This window comes from Lottia gigantea (assembly GCF_000327385.1).
Source record: "Lottia gigantea unplaced genomic scaffold LOTGIsca_1, whole genome shotgun sequence".
NCBI classification, from domain to species: Eukaryota; Metazoa; Mollusca; class Gastropoda; family Lottiidae; genus Lottia; species Lottia gigantea.
Genome location: NW_008706746.1, coordinates 1348182 through 1370234, shown reverse-complemented (window position 1 = coordinate 1370234; position 22053 = coordinate 1348182). Strand labels below are relative to the sequence as shown.

Below are 22053 nucleotides of genomic sequence, written 5' to 3'. Positions count from 1 at the left end.
TAGAAAATTAAACTTAAAAGTGATTATGCTATATGAAAGTTCTCGCCAGGACTTTTTTCTTGGTAGTTTACGCGGAATTTTGGTGTGAATAGACAAATAATCATTTTTGTGTCAATATGGCTGGCAAATGTTGTTTATTTTATGAAAAGTGATATTTGTTTTTGAAATTAGTTGTATTTAGGTGAGTTGTAGAAATGATATGATTGATAAATGTTGTGTCTGGTGTTGACTATTTTTTTGAAGATATTTATATGCTCCATCATGCCCTAAATCCACCGGTAGGTAGGGCGTAATGATTTAAATTTAACAATGCAAACGGAAAATTGAAATAATTAAAGAAAAATAATTTGTTTTTGTAGATTGGTTATATTGCACTAGTAGTTAGAAAGAGTGAAAACAGAACCAAAAAATATTGAAAAAAAATATGCAATATTTACTGCCTTTTAAGTGGGCGTGGCAAATGAAATTTGTTCTCTTTTTCGTTGATATACAGTGGTGTAACCTATTTTCGTGGATATAAGGATTCAACACTGAATTTCGTCAAAGTTAAAAAAACTAAAAAAAAAATGTATGTCTTAGATGTTTCCTCAGATATTCTACAAAATAATTAAAATTAGTTTATTTCGATTTTCTTTATGAATCTTTCACTTTGACCCATATTTCATGAGCAACCAACTCGGCAATGGCGGCAGAATGCGTCACTCATTTTCGTGTACAATGTTTGATCTATAAATAAGTCTAGAAAAACACGTTGTATGGATACTGGGTTTGTATAATTAACTTCTCTTAGTATTTATCTTTAATATCAATTCATTATAACTAGTGTCAATTCCTTCAAAGAACCACGATTTAAAAAAAAAAAATAGTGACTGACAAAATAAGACACGTAGCGTGATTTATTGCTAAAAGTCACTGAATACGGTCCACTTTGTGTTCCATACAAATTTTCTGCTGACACGCAATCCGCTAGTTGATCACGTGACTTCATTCGTTGGAATATAATCTAGCAGACGACACTTGGAATTCCGATTACCGCTTGGGATTATAAGGAAATTCGGCCGATAAAAAATGGTATCGTTTGGTAATAAGTGAAATCCGCCATTTTGTATTTGTCAAAGTATACATTATTACATTTTACCTTGCTTGAAACTACTAGATTTATTCCACTAGCTGATATTGTAGATAAAACCCATGTTTATCAAAACAAACTAATGCGGAGGCCGCGCAAGGTCGCTCATGTAAATTATTAATCCTTTCCGGAAATCCACAAATAATAGGTTTCCACGAAATTAGGTTACTTGACTGTACAACCCAATAGCATAACTTGGTCATTTTTGAAGATAACTTCTTGAAATTTTAAATGGAAAAATATTCATATCTCCTCTCATTGATAAAAGTTACAGAATTAAAATATCTTGATTAGTCTTTGAGATATTCCATGATGAATGGGTAAATATTGGACAAATATGGTAGTTATTGTATGATTTCTTCACACTCATTTTACAAGTGATATACTGAACTAGTCATTAGAAGATTAAAACTGTTTTATAACACATGTAACTTAATTATAAATTAATTTAAAGTCAACAGATAATTTCATAATCACATCATGAGTTCTTACTTTCCCAAATCTGAAATGCTAAACACCCACACAGTATACCAAATAGGACTAATGATAAAGTGAAAGTAGACTTGATCAAATAATTGATATTTCACCTTCTTGGCAAAGTTTAAATGCAGATATTTTTTGTAAAAATTAAAGATATGAACCTAAAACATATTCCCAATGGGGCCTCATATGCGAAATCGAATTTTAACACACTTTTCTGGCTATGTCATCTTTTCAATTTATTATATTTTCTATAAAAATGCCAAGATTGACATGTTTACTACATGTGCCTGTAGTAGCCTGTAATAGAACTCCTACTTTTTGGGGTTGTCATTTGGCCATTTTTACAATCCGCGATTCGCAGCGCCACCATGAAGCAGTTTACTTTTTAGTGAATTAGGTTACTCAATTTGTGAGCTTTAAAAAATGGGCATGTATATGAAATCAGTTAGTGAGTTCTGCACGTTCAGGATATGATATATATGGAATCAACAAATCAATAAAAGACGGCCATTCAAATTATTGATGGCTTTAAGGAAAAGGCAGAGAAATTTTAGTTATTTTCATTTTTATGCGTGAAGTGCAAATTTTGTCAATTTCAACAAAATATGTTGAAAATTTGACCATAAATGTTTCTACAAATATATTGTTAGGGTCAAAGTTAAAGGAAGCATTAGCATTAATGTCTACAAATTGATCTAATGAAAAGTGATTTAAATCGTCTTTAACATTGGTCCATGTCCTATAAAAATAGCCTGAGTTGTCTTTGAGAAACTTTTATATATGATTTTCAGCTCTAAGATGGGAGAAGTAGGAATTGACAACCGCCAATCAATAATCAAAGAAGTATTTGAACAATATGTTGCTGATAGCTCAGGGGATTTAACCCCCGAACAATTACAAGTTTTACATGCTGATTTGCGTATAGGAGGAATCAGTATACCACAAGTAAGTCATTACATTACATTTACTGCCACCTACAATCTGTCAGATAAATATATGTTCATCGACTGAAAGATTGTCCATGTGTCATTGTTATTTAGACATGCGATATTAAGTTAAACCTGGTCAAAAAGATGATTTATACAGAGCTTTAACTTTAGTTAAACTGTTGTTCAGAACAATTTGGTATTAAATCAGTACTATGTAAAATTGAGATTTGCTTAAAGGAAACCTCATATTCCTTTTTGTAAACATCCACATGAAATGGGGGGGCGTATATTGGCATTAACTATGTCCATCTGTCTGTCCACAATTGCTGGTAAACACTCTAGCTTAATTCTTGACAGATTTTGATGTGGTGTGATTGTTTGTAAATCTAAGGATGAACCCTATTGAAAATCAGAAAAATTGGAAAATATTTAGTACTAGTGATTGAGTTATTGCCCTGTTTCTTGAAAACACGTTCAATTGTTAGCTCATAAAAATACTATAAGGCAAGATTGACAAAACCTAGTAATATTGTAAAGTATCACACCAAAATGTTGAAAAGAAGTGTATGACTATGAATATTTCATACTGGTGATTGTTACTATATACTGCCAAATATTTTTATTCAAAATCAAATATGCCATATATAACGTTGCTTGGCAAATTGTCATTCTATATCTATGTAACTAAACTAAGTATTTATGATACCAAAATATTATTGGCTTCTGGTTTCAGGTGAAGGCAGCCATCAATTATGTTTGTGCAACTGAAAATTGTGACATGTCTGAATTGTTTGATTTACTTCAAGAGATGGACAGAAGATATTTCTTACTACAAAATTTACGCTGGGAATTTTCATTCTTAGATAGAGAAAAGTGTGATTATATTTCAGAAGAACAAGCAAAGTATGCACACTTTTTACATCATGAACTATGTATTTTTAGGAATTGATTTTGTAGTGTAATTCTTAATTTGTAATATTACTGCTGGCTATGAAAGAATGCCAAGGCAATTTATCTTTAATGTCCCTATTTCAAGCCAAATTTTTTATATTGTTCAGTGCAAATTGCAAAGAGCTAATGCTGTCTGAAGACAGTTTTAATTGTTGTGAATTGGAGTTAATTCCTAACATATTTTCATTATTTCCAGATGGTTGGCACAATGTGTACATCGTGAGTTTTACTCAAACAGAAATTGGGAGTATTTTCTTCTCCGTCGTCTGGTGCCTGGCAGTGGAGTTACCTTCCCTGAAATAGAAGTGATGCTGTGTAACATACCAAATAGATTAGATCTAGAAGAAGAATGGCAAGAAGAGGAAAAACTTAAACAAGGTGTGACTTTGACAAGATTTTAAATTGTTCTGTTGTAAAAAGCTCATCTGGTAGAGTTTATTACTTCCAAAAGGGATTGTAAAGAGGTTTTCTGAGGACACTGATTGCATTAATTTGTACCATTCCAATCTTCGATCAGATGTCTGTGGTTCCTGCAATTCATCTAAAACTAATTGTTTGATGAAGTCACTAATCACAAAATATGCTTTATCACAGATGGCCCGTTGTAATTTGTAACGTCATAAAACACTTAGTTATAATAAAATTGCTGGAATCACAGACGTCTGATTCAAAATTGGAATGTTGCAAATTGATACTATCATACAATACACATACAAAATCTAGAAAATCTCTTAACAATCCCTTTAAGAGATCAGTTGAAATGCTGAAAAAATGACATTTGTTAATTTATCATAATGCAAAAGACAACATTTATTCCACAAGTCAAGAAATGTGACAGAAAAGATACAAAGCTTGATATATACTTTTCTTTTATAGATAAATTAGAAAAACAACGCAAATTAGAAGAAGCTGCCAGACTACATGCTGAAAAACTGGCACGTCTTAGAGATGAAGAAAGAAAGAAGAAAGAACTGGTAAATTAATCTTTTTTAATTTTGTAAAACAAATGTCTTAAGTCAATTGATTAAAAAACTTAACATTTATTTGCATCACATCAACACAAACATTGTATTTTGTAGGAAAAGGAAAGAGAAGAACAAGAAAGGAGAAGAAAACAAAAAGAGGAGGAAGGTAACAATATTTTTAGCGAATGAATTTTGGATCATGTTGTTACTATGGGGAAGTAAACATATATCAATTGTGTGACAAGCTGCACATTTGACAGACCTGTAAATCAATGCATCATTGTTCATGACATGAAGGGGCATGCATGTTTTGGATCATAATGACAAAAGCCATGGTGAGGTATAATGAAGAGTGATCATTAGTTGCTAGACATTTATTGTATTAGAGCTGAAAATGTAAATTCTGTATATCTTCCCTAGAAAAAGAAAAACAAGAAGAAGAGGAAAGAAGGAGAAAAGCTGAAGAGGTAAAATTTTAAAATAGGTTCTTGAAGTTTATTTTGTTACTTTAAATCTGAAATAAAATCAATTTTTCAAAATTGCATACTTATTGTTTGATTTTTGATGAAATCAATTTCCAATGCTCTCTGAGCTTGTCCAGCTGAAATCTTTCTAATCCTTTTAAGATGAGTTAATGTTCAACTTGGCAAATCATTATTGTATTGCAGGAAGAACAAAGAAGATTGAAAGAAATTGAAGAAGAAAATGAAAGGAAGAGAAAAGAAGAAGAAGAAAAATACAAAGATGCTGATAAATGGAAAAAGGTAAACTGAACTTTTTGTTTCAATTAGGAAATGCCTTCAAACTAGATTATTAGTTCTAGGCTGGAGTAAACCTATTATTTTGCAAGATAGTAAGTCACAGTATTTGATACATTTACTTGCATTGTTGTGTTTTAGATGAAATTATATAATCCATATATCATTGGTATATCATTCCAGCAAATGAGATTCAAAAAAACTTATTTACCCATTTATATAGAGAATTCCTTTTTTACCTTCAAGAATATTAATCTTTCTGAAGTCTACTTGACTTTGTTTTGTGACATCATTGGTCATAGTATAAACAAGATAAAGATTAACAATAGAACCGTGTAGAAATAAAAACATCTTGTCATAAAACAAAATAATCATATTCTTCATATTTAAATTTCAAGATGGCCGAAAAAGAAGAGAAGGAAGCAGAAGAAGAATTAAAAAGGTTGAAAAATAAAAAGAAAGAACAAAACGATGAGAAAAAACGAAAAGAGTTAGATGAGGCTGAGAAAAAAGCTAAAATTTTACACAAAGGTATAGGATTCTTTAAGATTAATTGTTACCTTGAGGTTTAAGAACAGATACCTTGAGTATATAACACAAAAACTTAAAATATTTTAAACATTATCCATAAAAATATTGGATGAAAAAATTACTTGTTGCAAAAAAGTGGTTAAAAGTTACTTAATTCACAACATAAGGATCCTTAGTTGATAATGATAAAAGTTTTTTTATAGCCTAAGGATATCTCAGGTCACAAAAGAAGCAAAGAAGTAGAAAATATAAACAACTTTATTATCAACTACAGCCGAAGAATGACTTGGTTTTCTATAGCCTGAAATGATAGGAGGTATTTTTCATTTTCACTGTAATTATTTGTTTTATTTTTTTCTTGTAGAAAGTAAGAATAAGAGAATTAAATATCAACTGAAAGTAGCCATAAAATCTCGGGATAAATTCCAGTTAGAATATTCTGTAACTGAGTTTAAAAAGTCTGGTATGAATGATGATGAAATGGATTTAGCTAAGGCTGAAAGATTATTGAAAGAATTAACAGCTGGAGACAGTAAGATATCTTTCATACAAGTCTAGTTATTTCATTTGATCTTGAAACCCCTTGGCACTGTTCAACAGGCTCAGAAAACTCTGGCACTGTTCAACAGGCTCAGAAAACTCTGGCACTGTTCAACAGGCTCAGAAAACTCTGGCACAGTTCAACAATCTCAGAAAATGTTTGCTAATCTCAAAGTTTGGCGTTTGTCATTCAAACCTGAGAAGCTGATTTAGAGAAAAGCATCTTGAAGTTTAAATATGGTGTTCTTTAACATTCAGATTTTCAAGGCTAAAACTGCAATTTCGGTAGAATTTGAATGAATTGACACTGACATGGAACATTCCTCTCATTGCTCATTGCCTGGCATATTATTTTCAGAAATTACAACTCTGACAATTACAGACTCAGGCATCACCACCTCATTGATAAAATAATACTTAAAAAAGACTAATCAATATATTTTATTCTTTCAGATCTGCATAAAGCAATGTCCAAGAGAGAATTAGAAGAGTTAGAAAAAGCTATGACATTTGTTAAGCACCATGGTTTTGAAAATCAACTGGCAAGTGAGATGTCTGAGGCTAACAAAGTGTTGGTGAGGTTAAAACGACTGGAACGAATTCGACATGAAATATTAGAGTTGAAACAGTCTACAGTTGCAGAGATCAGAAGTTATCAAAATCCACCAGCCATAGTTCATACAGTCATGACAGCCACCTTCCTGGCTTTAGGACATAAAGAAAAAGAAACTAAGGTACTGAATATTATAATTTTGGGGATACAGATATGTACAAAGACATGGTACACAGTGACATATGCCATTCTTAAAAATGTGCCTATATGTTAGAATGAATAGGAATAAGAATGTCACAACTGAAGTATAATTCCTATCACTTGTTGAATTATAGGACTGGAAAGCAGTACAGGCGCTCGTTGGTAAGACTGGTAAAGAGAGTGTAAAGAGAAAATGTTTAGAGTTAAAAGCTAGTACTATTCCATTACCAGCAGCTAAACGAGTAAAAACTTTACTTGATAAATATGAATTAGATGCTGTACGAGATGTCTCTGCTGGCGCCGCTACCTTTTATGTCTGGGTAGGTCAAAATGTTTTCATGTTGTTCCAACAATTGTGAGCAAGCTCTCATAGTATTTGCCTAAGACATACTTCCATTGTAAATGGTTGGCATTCTGTGAATTGCTAGGTTTTTGTCATGCTTTCAGTTGGTTTATTACATCTGCATTGATAACAAAAATATAAAGATAAATTATTATCAGACAGTGCAATTACAATCAAGAATTTGCTTAAACAGAAGAGATTTTCTCAATATTATTGATATATTTGTGTAACATCAAGGTTAAAGATGGGTTTCCTTATTTTCATTTATGAAAATGGTAATATTTATATTAATAGAAAGTAAAGGTATTCTAATGACTTGGAAAAATACCACTTCGTCTCAAATTAGCTAAATTAGAAGAGAAATACCAGCAGAATTCCAATGAGTGACCGACCAAGAAAGGTCAAAAAGTATTTTTTTGTTTATCCAGACTGTACATACATGGACATTTATGATTGGTTAAATCTCTTTATTATATGCAATAAGAACATAATGATATGATTAAGAATACATGGTGATTCATTAAAAACACCAATTAATCAAATAGTTTGCGTAATTAGACACTAAAAAATAAGGAAACCATCTTTAAGCCTCAGTGTTTTTCTCTCAAAAAAAAAAATCATCTAGATCTCAAATAGCCCTAAAGGTTTGTTTATGACGACTGACCGCGCGAGCGTTTGCATTGGATTGCTTAACCGGATTTTGTATGAGGTTGTTTATACTAGGTGCGAACGCGAATGCGGCCGAATTTCTGGTCCCGCTGAAAACTGAGGAGATAGCCTCCAGAGCGAATTTTTGAGAAAAGTCCGCGCAAACTATTTACATTAGCCAATCAGAGTGTGAGGTCAAAGTTCATTCCCTGTCGGCCAATTCACTCTTAGCTCGTTTCATCGGCGAATTTATGAGCATAACGCTGCTTTCAATACGAACAATGATCCAGACGGAAGGAAACGCGAAAAGTCGCGGTCAGTATAATTAGGCCTTAACTGTTGACAGGGATTTTTTCAAATTAAGATGATTAAAACGTGTGTCTTATTTCTTTTTCAGGCTACAACTGTTGTAGAAGAAGCTGTTGAACTCAATGAAAGCAAATAAGCTTGTATATGCACTGTGTAAATCAAATCTTTGTTAATGATATGAAATGATACCAGACTTCCCTTGAGAACATTATATCAAAGTTTTTTGTTGCACCAATTTATTTGTGTTTTATTATACTTAGGCCTATTTGTTTGCAATATTGAGAATGGAAAAAAGTTAATAATCGACTTTAGCACTACCCATTGCTGATTATTGTGTGATATTTATTGTTTTGATGTTTTTGTTATATATCTATATTTCTAATTGAAAGTGTATAACTTAACTGTTTGTAACTTTGAAATATATATTTTTTGTACAGCCTTTAAAGATATCTGTGATAATTGTCCATTGATGCATATTTTCTTCTTTTGATACATCATTTTCTTTTGTCTATATCCATTTTTACCCCCATTATCAATAAAATTTACAACTCTCATTTTCATCATCATTTGAAAAATATATTCAATCAACATGACATCTGGTATGGAAGTACAGTGGTGTAACCTATTTTCGTGGATATAAGGATTCAACACCGAATTTCGTCAAAGTTAAAAAAACTAAAATTTTTTTTTATGTCTTAGATGTTTCCTCAGATATTCTACAAAATAACTGAAATTGGTTTGTTTCGATTTTCTTTATGAATTCTTCACTTTGACCCATATTTCATGAGCAACCGACTCGGCAACGGCGGCAGAATGCGTCACCTATTTTCGTGTACAATGTTTGAACTATAAATAAGTCTAGAAAAACACGTTGTATGGATACCGGGTGGTATAATTAACTTCTCTTAGTATTTATCTTTAATATCAATTCATTATACCTAGTGACAATTCCTTCAAAGAACCACGATTTAAAAAAAAAAATAGTGACTGACAAAATAAGATACGTAGCGTGATTTATTGCTAAAAGTCACTGAAACTTTGTGTTCCATAGAAATTTTCTGCTTACACGGAATCCGCTACTTGATCACGTGACTTCATTCGTTGGACTACATTTTAGCAGACGACACTTGGAATTCCGATTACGGCTAGGGATTATAAGGAAATTCGGCCGATAAAAAATGGTGATGTTTGGTAATAACTGAAATCCGCCATTTTGTATTTGTCAAAGTATACATTAATACATTTTACCTTGCTTGCAACTACTGGATTCATTCTACTAGCTGATATTGTAGAGAAAACCCATGTTTATTAAAACAAACTAATGCGGAGGTCGCGCTAGGTCGCTCATGTAAATGATTAATAATTTGACCTTTCCGGAAATCCACGAATAATAGGTTTCCACGAAATTAGGTTACTCGACTGTATAGTTTATAAGTCTAATATTGAATTTTGGCATTTACTAGGACATGCTCGCTCAAATGGTCTAAAACCATACATATGCTTACATTGGAAATTACCTTACAATTAAATGGTCTCCGAGCACAGTGATGTCTTTACACAGTTTTAATGGATCTGGTTCACATCAGAAATAGTACCTCAGACTCATCTTGAATTTTAAACAGTGGGAGTGGGGACTCCCCCACCCCCTCTCCAAAAGAAAAATGGTTTGCACCCCAGCTTTGTACCTCCACTTAATTTTTTGGCAAATTAGATTTTGATTTTTATTCGTTTTTGCCCCTTAATATGTGTCCGAATGCATCAAAATAATTCAATTTGCCGCATTCCGAAATCAGCCTAGACAGTTGTCCCTCATTGAATCTGTTGGTGCACGGTAACTTGGTCACAGGAAATTTGGTCACCGAAAATATGGTTACAGTAAAACAGGCGCAAGGTATTATGGGTTATTCCAGGAATTCTCAGTGCCTCTCATTAATGTGATCTAATTATCTTGTGCCCTTCACTGTGACCAAATTACCTTGTTTCCTTATTACTGTGGCCATAATACCTTGTAATATATTTCTGTTGCCATAATACCTTGTTCCCTTATTACTGTGACCATAATACCTTGTGCCCGTATTACTCTGACCATAATACCTTTTACCCGTATTTTAACCCAATGTGTGTTGAGTTATTCATTATATTTTGATGAGTTTAATTACATGTAATGAATAGTATATTATCCACAAATTTATATTCACAACGAATGAAAGGGACCAATCAATGTCTCTTTGCTTGAGAGCTTTATTATAAATTGACCTTGAAACTCTTGTCAGTGGTATGATAAACAGGAAACACCATCATGCGGTTTTGATTAGTGACTAAATGCAGATGGTTACCATCTAATCGAACGAACCCAGAGCCGTTTATATACGGCTCTGAACGAACCTAGTATATTGAATTGTAGTCAATAAGTTTAACATTAGATTTTACAATAAGCTCCCCTCTTTACTCTTCATTTCGAAGGAAAAAAGAGTGTATAGATGTAAACAAGAAATTTCTCAAACTTTCTGATATAATTGATAATCGTAGGCCTTAACGTTTTTTATTGATTTTATAAATAATCTGTAATGGACATCATGGTTAAATGCGAAACTAAACATTGCTAAATGAAATTTTAGTCCAATTACTGCTCATATTAATTATCCATCCTGTATCTGTAGCTTAAATTCTGAAAGCCGGTCCTCCCCCTAACTTTGCTTTGCTCTTATAAAGTGCTTATATTTATCGACCCTCTTGTACCTATGCCATGTCTATGAATTCTTTCTTTTGTCAAAATTAGCTTCATGTGACTAAGGTTACTAAGCGGGGTGTCAGATCATAGTGGAAAGACTCATTTTGACATATCAGTTCAATCAATCCAATTAATTGCTTTGAACCCCCATCCTCAAATTTCTTATGTTACACGCTGAAAGTATTGCTGCTGAGACCCCATTCCCCTTGACAATTCTGTGGCTTCTACTTCTAGACTACTCTCCTCAAACCGACCCCATTAGAATTTGAAAATTAAACAAATAAAACTTAGCACTGAATTGTAAATAGTGTAGATATGGTTACTGGAATATTAATACCAGTTTCTTTTTGGAGTAAGCTTAATATTTTCTATTTTAGATTAATGCAGCTTCAAGACTAGTGACAACCTAAAGATGGCAGTGGCTGTCACAAAACACATGTCACGCAAACCTAGCAACACTGATAGTTTTGATACGAGACCATTTAAGGGAGATAATGTTTCCCACTTTGTGGAATCATATCCACAATTTCTGTTGAAGAATCTTTGTCAACTGTGGAATGATGGGTTATATTGTGATGTCAGTATTGTTGTATGCGAAGTTACTTTCAATGCCCATCGCCATATTTTGGCTGCTTCCAGTTCATTTTTCAAAGCAATGTTTATGTCTGGTATGACAGAGGAGAAACAAAGAGAGATTACTCTACATGGTGTAGATAAAGAGATCTTACAAGGATTATTATCGTTTATTTATTCTGGTAAGTAAGTCTTATTCCTAGTCGTAAAGATTCCTAGTTGTAAAATTTTAGAGTAGTAATCAACACTAGGCTGCTTATTCTCAAAATGATCTTACGCTAGGATGTTCTAGGGTTTCCAGTTTCTAGGATATCCTAGTTCTAAGATCGTTTCAAGAATACAGGGCCAATTGTCTTAAAGTCGCCTATATCTACACCTACGAAAGGCAGCGTCTGCTTTTGGACAATTTTTAGGACAACCAAACAATAAATTACAAAGTATCTCTTTTATCTTTATTTGAATTTCTCTTTTGTTAAGGCATAATAGAAATTACCTTAGACAATGTGCAAGAGTTAATGGCCACATCTGATATGTTAGGTTTAACTGATGTTACAGAAGCATGTGGTCAATTCTTACAACAACATTTAAACTGTGATAACTGTATAGGTAAGATGTTTTTCTCTGTCAGAATAATACCAGTAGCCTACTTGAGTATGAACATATAAATTTTTGAACTTTAAGAGATTTCTAACCTTCATTTGAACAACAAAATTATTGTTAATCAATGTTTACACTTTTTCTTTTTTAGTTGAATTATACAATTGACAATTGTTGCTGACAAAAGTTTCAGGAATGAACTATCAAGTATTTCTGAGAAAAAAAAACAGCTTTAGATCTTTGGTTTGAAAAGCGTCATAGTGGCAGCTATTTCTTTATCATTAAGATGATCTGTAATATGAATTATTTTAGGTATTTATTTATTTTGTGAAGCTCATGCTTGTTATGATATAAAAAGAGCTGCAGAATCTTTTATACGGAAACATTTCCTTCAGGTATTTAATGGGATATTATAACCTGGGTTAACTCTTGTTGTCCTTTCTTTACATTTAGAACTTCAGATATCAAGAACACATGAAGTTCAACAATATTAAATAGTACTTAATCCAAGAGATTTTAGATGTATATCATTTGTCTTAAATTCTGCAGTAATGTCCTTTAGATCTTGTACGAAATACCTAGTGGTTCTTGGTTTATCTATAAATCCAACAGTAAGCTTACACATTCTCTGTAGTGTGGTACAATGTTTTCTACATATTTCTGTGGTGAAGTAAGACAAGACACTAAGATATTTTTTTATATATACCTAAGCCTACATATATTTGTCATGGTAGTTCCATATATCTAAAACGTTTTGATATTATAGGTTGTCCACTGTGAGGAATTTCTACAGTTACCAAAAGAGACCTTGATACATTTCTTATCAAGTGAGAATCTTCGTATTGAGAATGAAACTCAGGCCTTTAATGCAGCTATCAGATGGATTCAACATGACTTAATAGCAAGGAGACGTGAAGTTTTTGATATTTTAGTGCCGATACGTTTTCCAATAATTTCTGACAAATTTCTGGAAAAATTCATTGAAGAGTGTGAAGATATTAGCCTGAAAATTGCTATTCAGAAAATTATCCAAGACTATAAAATGTCGCGGAAAATGTGTTTAGAACTTCAGCTCTCCAAAATTAATCCTATGATGCTCCAACCTAGATTAAGTGCAAGAAAAAATATTTATATCATTGGAGGATATTGTCGTAAACGTGGGGATCGCTGGAGTGATATGCATACATTGCGATCTGTAGAAAGATTTGATACCTTCCATAAACAATGGCAGTCATTACCATGTATGAGAAACCCTCGGAGTGGATTAGGCGCAGCAGTATTAGATGGTAAAATATATGTTGCAGGTGGTGAAAATGATTCCTTGATTCATGATTCTGTGGAAATATTTGATCCAGATGAGAAAAAATGGACGAAACTGGGAACTATGACAGATCCAAGATGTGGATTAGGTTTATGTGCCTATCGAAATAATTTATATGCATTTGGAGGTTGGATTGGCTCTGTAATAGGAGATACTGTGGAGAAATATAATGCTGATATCGACCATTGGTGTATTGTGGGTAAATTACCGACACCAAGATTTGGTATGGCTGTTATAGAACATCAAGGTATGGTATTTTACTTCATTTGTTGAGTAGAAATATTTCACCTCATTCTAGTATTAACCTCTCTATGGTAACACTCTTGGAAATCCTTATCCACTAAGAATTCTCCTTTTATGTCAAATTTCCTAAGCACACTGACAAAAATTGTAAAACATTATATTCAATTGTTCATGGTTATTCAGATCCATTTAATGTATGTGTAAAGAGTGATGTAAAAAGCTTATATTAAGCTTTATCAACTGCTTAGCCCAATAATTAGACATTACCTAAATACAATTAAACACAATTATGGTTTACTATGAAATTATGTACCATTATTTAATTTGATTATGTATTTATATTTTGTAGGTTTAATCTATGTAATAGGAGGGTTGAGTGAGATGGGAACAGAATTAAAGTTTATTGATAGTTTTAATCCAGTGACTAAAGAATGGATGAGATTATCAAATATGCCGTCCCGTAAAGCCTATATTGGAGCTGCTGCTATTGATGATTATATCTATGTAGCAGGAGGGTGGAATGAACATGAAGGTCCTTTAAATACTGTACAAAAATACTCTTTATCATTGGTAAGTGCCTTTAATACACTTGTATGTTGATGTTTTTATATATTGGCATAATTTATTCCATCTTGCTATCTCTTAATTCAAGACAAAGGCTACAGTTTTGATCAAATTGTTCTGAGACTATGTACAAATTGCCTGTAATCTGGTCACCCCAATTCAATGACAGACAGTGGCAGGTATGCAAATGCATTCATACAATTATACAATGCTTCTTATTTATTTCATTTCCCTTAAAAAACGAAAAGAAATATGTGTTGTATTAAAGGATGAATGGTCAGTAGTACCTCCACTGTCTATGAAACGAGCTGGACCCAGTGTGATTGGAGTTAATGGTTTATTATATGTTATTGGTGGACGTTATTACCCAGACCAATACTCAGCTCCCATCACCACAGATTCCATGGAATGTTATGATCCTTCTAGTAATAAATGGGTGCAAATGTCTAATATGCCCAGCAGTCGTTGTGAGGCTGGTGCTGTTGTTTTATAACAGTGCGTGAAGAATTATTTGCAATGGTGATGGGTTAACTTATTTTTTCAATAATTGTGTGGGGTAAGGTTTTAGCTCTTTTGGTTAAAATACACTGCTATGATGTCATTTTCTATAATTCACAAAAATGGCATTGGATTGATATATAATTTAGTCATGCATATTTGAAAAGAAAAAAGGGACTGAAAACATCTTTGATAAAACCAACTTAAACTTAATTAAGTAAGGGTAACGGTAAATTGATTATTTATAGCTCTTGTTTGTTACTGATTGTTTTCTATTATAACTTCAAAAGACTTTTCATTGATTATTACTATTAAAGTGCTTCTCTCTTTATGGTGCATAGAATGATTTACAACATGTATCTTATTAGTAAGAGTTTCTCTTGGTATGTTTTATATGATCATAGACCACACAATATACAATTTTTAATGGGAAAATGATACATTCACAATCGTTTGTGACCAGACATAGCAATAGTTTATATGGAGAAAAGCACGTAAGTTCAAGCTGACACCAACCCAAAAGATATATCGCAATTTACTGCTGAACAGAAGAATAACATCGGTTTTTCCTGCCGTAATACAAATGAAAATGGGATGGGTTCAAAAATATTTATTAAACAAAAGGTATATGTTTCGTTCAAAAATAAAAATAGACTAACTATAATGCATTGATTTATAATGTATAATACGTAAGGAATTGCATTGATAAAATGATAACAAAAGTCTTATTTTATGAGACGCGAAATAGATCATAAATCGGATAATTGCCATAATTATTATAAATATAAAGTGCTATTAGCATTTTGAATTAATTCACATTTGAAATGCAGTAAATCAGTTGTAATGAGTATTATTTTGTTTAAGTTGGGCTGATGGAAATTGGTGGCTACAGTCACATCATCGGTGTCAGATCTCCAGTGTTCAATAGATATAGCACCAAAGTTTAACAGCCCTCGTTTTTCGGCTTGATCGTTGAATTTAGACAGAAATTGCAAGAGAGTATGGGAGAGCAGACCTTTTAACATGCCATTTTATACAGCCAGCTAATTTCAAGAGCAGTGTTTCGATGCATGTCGGTTACGTGTAGTATGAGATGTTCCAGAAATTCACATCGCATTGAGACATTAAAGGGTATGAACACATCACATGATTTCATTGGTATCAGCACAATAAGCTTATTACTACACACATCCACACGCCTGAACCGAAATATTGGGGATTTCATTGTAACTCAGATCTCCACTGGGTTCAATTATTAACATTGATTTAGTCAAATAACTTATAGGGGAACAGCACGGTTTTATTTCTTCCATAAAGGTTTCGTTCACAGTTCCAGCTCTCCACCTCATGGCTTGAATTAAAGAAGTGTGATTATAATGAGCATTTGTAGGTTCTGAAATTAGAAACATAAAAGATTTATCACTTTTCCTGGAGAGTAGAAAATTAACATCTCATATTAACACCTTGGGTATCAACAGTCAACTGTATAAGCTTCACCAATGTGAGGCGTTAAAAGTGGCAGTATGGAATTATTTTATTATTAAGAACATTGTGAATTGTACATGAAAAGATGTCTTTGGTACCACTAAAACAAGACCAAGCAAGTGTAAACAAGCATACGAGAAGAGCACAGGTAACTCATGGACAATCCGACATACTCATGTACTGTGCTTTGGTGTATCTTTTAATTGTTTCTCCGTCACACTCGTATCTTTAGTGTCTGAAGTAACCTGTTGGATACTCCGATGCATAATACCTAAGAGCAAAGAAGAGAATCCAGCTTTGTCAAAGCAAAATATCATGTACAACTCTTGTTCATTGCAGATACCCACAGGGTTCTCACGGTCGCAAATTTGTTCGGCTTACTCTACCTTAACACTCCCAGCTAGGACGGCAACCATTGTGAGATCAAACCAGTGAAGGTCACTGACTTTAGGAAAGATTTTCCTCTTATGAAGACAGAATAGGTACCATTAAGATAGGGACATCTTTTAGAACATTTTTATCTTAAGACACTATGCATACCACTTAAATCGAGATAGAACCTAAGGAAGATTCTAAGGATATCCATGGAATGGAGGGCGTATATGGTCGTCACCCATGTCCATTCGTCCGTCCGTCCACAGTTGCTCGTAAACACTCTAGAAGGCACAATTCTTGACAGATTTTGACGAAACTTGGTGTGAGTGTATGTAAACACCCAAGGATGAACCCTATCGAAAAATATTTAGTATGAGTTATTGCAAACGCGTTCAAGTTTTAGTCTGTAAACATTCTAGAAGGCTCAATTCCTGACAGATTTAGATGAAACTTGGTAATATTATTCAGCCTCAAAAAGTTCAAAAGAAGTTATGTCTGAAGGTTGAATATATCATACTGGTAATTGTTACTGTACTGTCAAATATTTTGATTTAAAATCAAAGTCGCCAGTGTGCGTATATTACCTTGCCTGGGAAGCTGTCTTCACTTAACATGTTTCGTGCATACGGGCCCAAAAGCTATTTTATATGTTCACATTGTGCTTCAGCCAAAACAGACAACGATTTTGCGTGTTATTAAATTGATTGAAATGAGGTTTCCCGGCTACTTCTGTGTGCCGTATGAATTTTTCCCAATTGAAGTACAAATAAAAACAACAACTAACCGTGACAAGAACCAGTACAATAGTTGGCCCATATACCTTTAGGTTCCAGCACCTGGACGAAGTTTTCAATATCTTCAAATGATATATAAAACTGTTGGCGACAACAAGAGGTTTCTCCGGGGGTACAGTCGATACTTCTTCTACCTCGTCGTCCTCGATCTCTTCCCAGATGGATTACTAGTACTGGGCGGTATCCTTCTTTAGCCCCAAATAACACACGATGCTTTCTATAGTAACAGGTCTTGCATCGGACAGAGAAACCATGGTTCATGTGAGGTTTCTCTAACCACTTCCTGACGCTTGAAGTCATGTTAAACTGCAGCCAGCCTTTCTTAACGTCAGTCTCGATTCTATCTACAATGTTCTTTGGTCTTAGTTTGGTGTGATCGTATCTTGTATCTGGCTCTAATTCTGATATGGTAAAAGACTGCTGTTTATCGTTTTGGTCTCTGTTTTTAAAAATCCAGAGTTTTGCTGATGTAATATAACCAGTGATTTTTCTTTTCAAAACGAAATGATAGCAGCCAGTTGCATGCCTTGGTGCACAATGGTGAGAAACTGGAATGCAAAAAGTTTTCAGTGTAATTAAAAGATATATTAATTGCTTACCGACTGATAAAGGTTCATTCTTTGACACATAATTAAAATACGTGACGAGTATTGAAACAAAGATGGAACATGGGTGTGTTTCTTTAAACCGAAGGAATCTGCACTTAAATGGCTTCAAATTACATGTTATTGAATTTAAGGAGGAAGTGAGATAGCTGTACTAGTAGGACACTTGCTGTGACTGACGTGAATAGTGAAAGAAATCTGTTATCTACTCCCTTTTCATTCTCTGAGAACGCTCTGACCCGAAGTTCTCATTTCATGGTTAAATTCTCATTGGTTTTGATATATTATTTCGATTTCCTCTGAAAAACTTTTCCTCTTAGAATTCCACGAGATGAATTATGCCATCTTAGCATCTCATTTATCATTTGCACAGAAAATACATTGTAATTTCTGTGTCTATATGCCCCAGTGTTAAAAGGATTTAAGATAGAGTTTTTCGTGAATAACTGCAGGAATCATACACGTGGGACGGGAAATCGAAGTTATAACATCAGTTAACTTTAAAGAGACAGGTGTGCCATTTTTTTTTTTTTGATTAATCATACTTTAGTCTCAGAAACGGGAATTTTTAACTAAGCCAATGTGTAACAGTGTTTACAGCTCACCGTCGAAATTTGAACTTTCAAATCCATGAGTGTTCAGAATTTTCTGCGTTTTAATGTTAAAATGACGACTCGTCATTTAATGATACTCTGTGATATATAGAAAAGACATATAGAGAAATAGTGAGTGGAATTCCTAGTTTGAAGTATTTAGGAATTATACGATTTCCGTACATTTCTAGTACTACTAAAGAATATTTACATATACTCAAGATTAAAATCAACCCCCAAAATGGTGCAACTGTCCCTTTAAGAGAAACCTTATAGCAGATAATATTACCTCGTGTTTTTTATATTTCTCGTGATTGGGCTAATCGGATGTGACCAGATGCTTCTAATTATAATACCTAGGATGTTTTCGTAATACACATATATATGAATTCTGAAGTCGGTTGTTTTATTTTGCAAGATATTGGGTCAACTGGGATTGTCCGGTTCGTAACGTCTTTAAGACACGAGGTGTCATTGTTCAAGATGTATCATTTATTTAAATAAAATATACATGACATACAGTAGATAATTTGACGTTTATGTATTATCTGTCATAACATTACTACAAGAGGTCACATGGAGTCTCGAAATTTTCCAATTTGTTTGTCTGTCCGATACGGACCAACGTTGTTCTTTGAATAAAAGGCTAAAACACTTTCTCACAGCTCATAATTAATATTAATTAAATTAGTAATTAAAGAAGCTTACCGTCAGATGCTGGAATTATAAGTTGTTTGGTTTTTGCATAAAAACTGTCATCACCGTCGTCTAACCATTCATCTTGCATATATTCAGGATCATACTGGGGTGGCAAACGAGGTGGGGAAACGTAATTTGATGGAACTTTCTCTACTCTTAATTTCTCCAGAACTTGTCTTCGGAATGTTTCAATGCGTTTAGCTTTTTCTTTGGGGTCACAATCTATACACTCTTTAGAATGTTGGATTATCTTTTCCGGACGTTCATGTTGTGATTTTCTACTGATATGTTTTCGCTTTGACCTGTGCTCCTTGGCGATAGTTCGGTTTTTAAGGCTTCCAAATTTGGCTGAAAAGGTTTCATCTTCTAACTCTTGTCTTGCTTTCTTATCTGCTAATTTGTTTCCTTTCTTTTCGTGGCGATGCCTTCTTTTCGCTTCTTTTTCTTTTGCCTTTACCTTCCTCAACTCAATCTCCTTTTGTTTCAAACGCTGCTTAGCCAGTTCCTTTTGAAGTTCTCTTAATTTCTTATCCGGTCTTGGGGTTCGTAGACCAGTCCATCCATGACTGGATGTCGTACTTTCCGGTGTAGACTCAGTGGATGTATTCTTTATTATTCCAGTTTTATCATTTATTTGGTCTGCTATGGGAAATTTTCCATCATTTTCTTCAAAATAGATTTCCTCACTTTTATTTTCCATGTCCGAAAAATCTGAAAAGTTACTGAAATCCGTGGAATTGTCACTACTTGAATTAAAGTCTGATGAAACTATTACCATCGAAATTGTAAAGAATATTATCGTCTGCATTTTGGAACGATGTTTGCAGCATGGAAGCCTTACAAATAATGAGTTATCAGCTGTAATATATCACCGATTTTTATGAAAAGACACCCAATGTCAAAAAGCCGGTTTTCTGTAGAGTCCAAAGTCCATGTCTAAAGAAGTCAGGGCGTGTATTTTGTTAATGTTCGAATAGAAGTCTTTATTTTTTGTCAAGTGCTTCTTCTAGATTCTGTATTCAAATTCAACAATCTGTGAATAATTCAAATAAAAAGACGAAATATCAATGAGTAGGGCAACAAAGGAGTTATTGTGGGGGAAAGGGTCTATATTCTTTTAATTATTTAACTTAGAAATAAACCACGGGAAATGAACGTGCTATCATGAGGAAAACAGCGTGTTTAAAATATTGTTTACCTCAATATCGTTACCAAGGTAAACTAATTTCATCAATAATAACAGATATTTCATCATCATTTTATCGTGAAGTGAACGTGAAAAGTGCATGGTGTACTCATGTCATTTTTTACTCAAAACATAAGCTGTGCTAGCTAGATACAAAATTTCATCATCGTTCGCTAGGTTATATTGGCAACTCATCACAATCATCACTCTGGAGAACTTAATATATCTAAGGAGAACTAGAATCGAACATAGTAGTTTTAGTAGTGGCTTATTCTTTATTATTCCAGGTTTATCATTAATTGTGTCTGATATGGGAACTTTTCCATCATTTTCTCCAAAACAGATTTTCTCACTTTAATTTTCTATTTCCTAAGAATCCGTTCAAGAATTTAAATCCATGGAATTGAGGGACAAATGTCGAGGCTGATTTGAAAATAAAACAAGTCCTGGCCGCAAGCCTTAGATGCAGGGTTCTCCAAAGAAAATTTCCGAAAAAAATTGAATCGATTTGGTGCATGCTGACACATATTTTCGTGCAAAAACGTATAAATATTTTTCCAACTTGATAATAATAAAGTGGGGTGCAATCCATTTTTCCTCCTGTACAACAAATGGCTCTGCCACTGGTCCGGATACAACAGAGGCATTCAGTGGCGGAATTTAGACTTGTTGGGCCTTAGGCAAACGAACGGTAGAGGGCCTAATTTCTCATTTTATTGAGTTGTCATGGTGTGATTACAATTACAATTGCAGGAAGTTTGCGATCAGATCAGTCAGCCCATCAGCATCAATCGTGTGCACGATATCGGCATTCATCACCACTAGGCTCAAACAATTTAGTCGATTCTCACACATCACGCTCCTTGTCAATTAATTCTACCTCACCCGTCACTCCGTCAGTGAGACGGAGTGACGAACTCACTGACGTACTGACGTATGAGGTAGCCCTGACTCGATAACATTGTCAGGTTAACTAAACCATTGACGTGACGCACTGACGGTCGAAGGATTCATTGACGTTGTGGCGAACTCATTGACGTTGTGGCGAACTCATTGACGGAGTGGCGAACTCACTGACGTACTGACGTATGAGGAAGCCCTAGATAGGGTAAAACATTTCATCCGTCATTCGTCGATGCTACCTTACAGAATACGAAACACCAATAAATACAAAAGAAAACGAAAAAATAAATGCAGCATTGATTAAGTCAGTATAATTCAGCCATTTCGCTAAACTAAAGGAATGCATCAGAGCAGCACTGATGTCCGTCAGTAAGTCAATATTTTCGTCGAGCCCGTTACTAGTACCGAAACTTCCAAAACTTAATCCTGTATTCTTTCGCTTTGTTGTTTACATAGAGCCCCGTAATTTTGTAAGGTAGCATCGACGAATGACGGATGAAATGTTTACTCTGGCTAGGGCTTCCTCATACGTCAGTACGTCAGTGA

General features: G+C 33.8%; 3 protein-coding genes across 3 annotated transcripts; 2 read left to right on the top strand and 1 right to left on the bottom strand.

The window, feature by feature from the left end:
- The first annotated feature begins 116 nt into the window (after positions 1-116).
- LOTGIDRAFT_227829 (hypothetical protein) lies at positions 117-8893 on the top strand. Its single transcript, XM_009045443.1, has 13 exons — positions 117-181; positions 2404-2557; positions 3275-3444; positions 3689-3870; positions 4369-4466; positions 4572-4623; positions 4878-4924; positions 5126-5221; positions 5614-5746; positions 6111-6278; positions 6740-7020; positions 7175-7360; positions 8429-8893. The coding sequence occupies exons 2-13, from the start codon at positions 2411-2413 to the stop codon at positions 8474-8476; spliced, it is 1608 nt and encodes a 535-aa protein (XP_009043691.1). The 5' UTR covers positions 117-181; positions 2404-2410; the 3' UTR covers positions 8477-8893.
- Positions 8894-11507: 2614 nt separating this feature from the next.
- LOTGIDRAFT_103262 (hypothetical protein) lies at positions 11508-14862 on the top strand (the record flags this gene model as incomplete). Its single annotated transcript, XM_009045442.1, has 6 exons — positions 11508-11826; positions 12122-12250; positions 12554-12636; positions 13008-13809; positions 14155-14375; positions 14638-14862. 6 exons carry the CDS (start codon positions 11508-11510, stop codon positions 14860-14862), a joined length of 1779 nt encoding a protein of 592 aa, XP_009043690.1.
- A 1186-nt stretch (positions 14863-16048) lies between these two features.
- On the bottom strand, positions 16049-20226 carry LOTGIDRAFT_151945 (hypothetical protein; the record flags this gene model as incomplete). Its single annotated transcript, XM_009045441.1, has 3 exons — positions 16049-16260; positions 17512-18069; positions 19428-20226. 3 exons carry the CDS (start codon positions 20224-20226, stop codon positions 16049-16051), a joined length of 1569 nt encoding a protein of 522 aa, XP_009043689.1.
- Positions 20227-22053: the final 1827 nt, after the last annotated feature.

Coding starts and splice junctions, on each gene's coding strand:
- LOTGIDRAFT_227829 (XM_009045443.1), top strand. CDS start 2,411: ATGGGAGAAGTAGGAATTGACAACCGCCAATCAATAATCAAAGAAGTA. Junction 4,624..4,877: donor AAAACAAAAAGAGGAGGAAG/GTAACAATATTT, acceptor TATCTTCCCTAG/AAAAAGAAAAACAAGAAGAA. Junction 5,222..5,613: donor ATGCTGATAAATGGAAAAAG/GTAAACTGAACT, acceptor TTAAATTTCAAG/ATGGCCGAAAAAGAAGAGAA.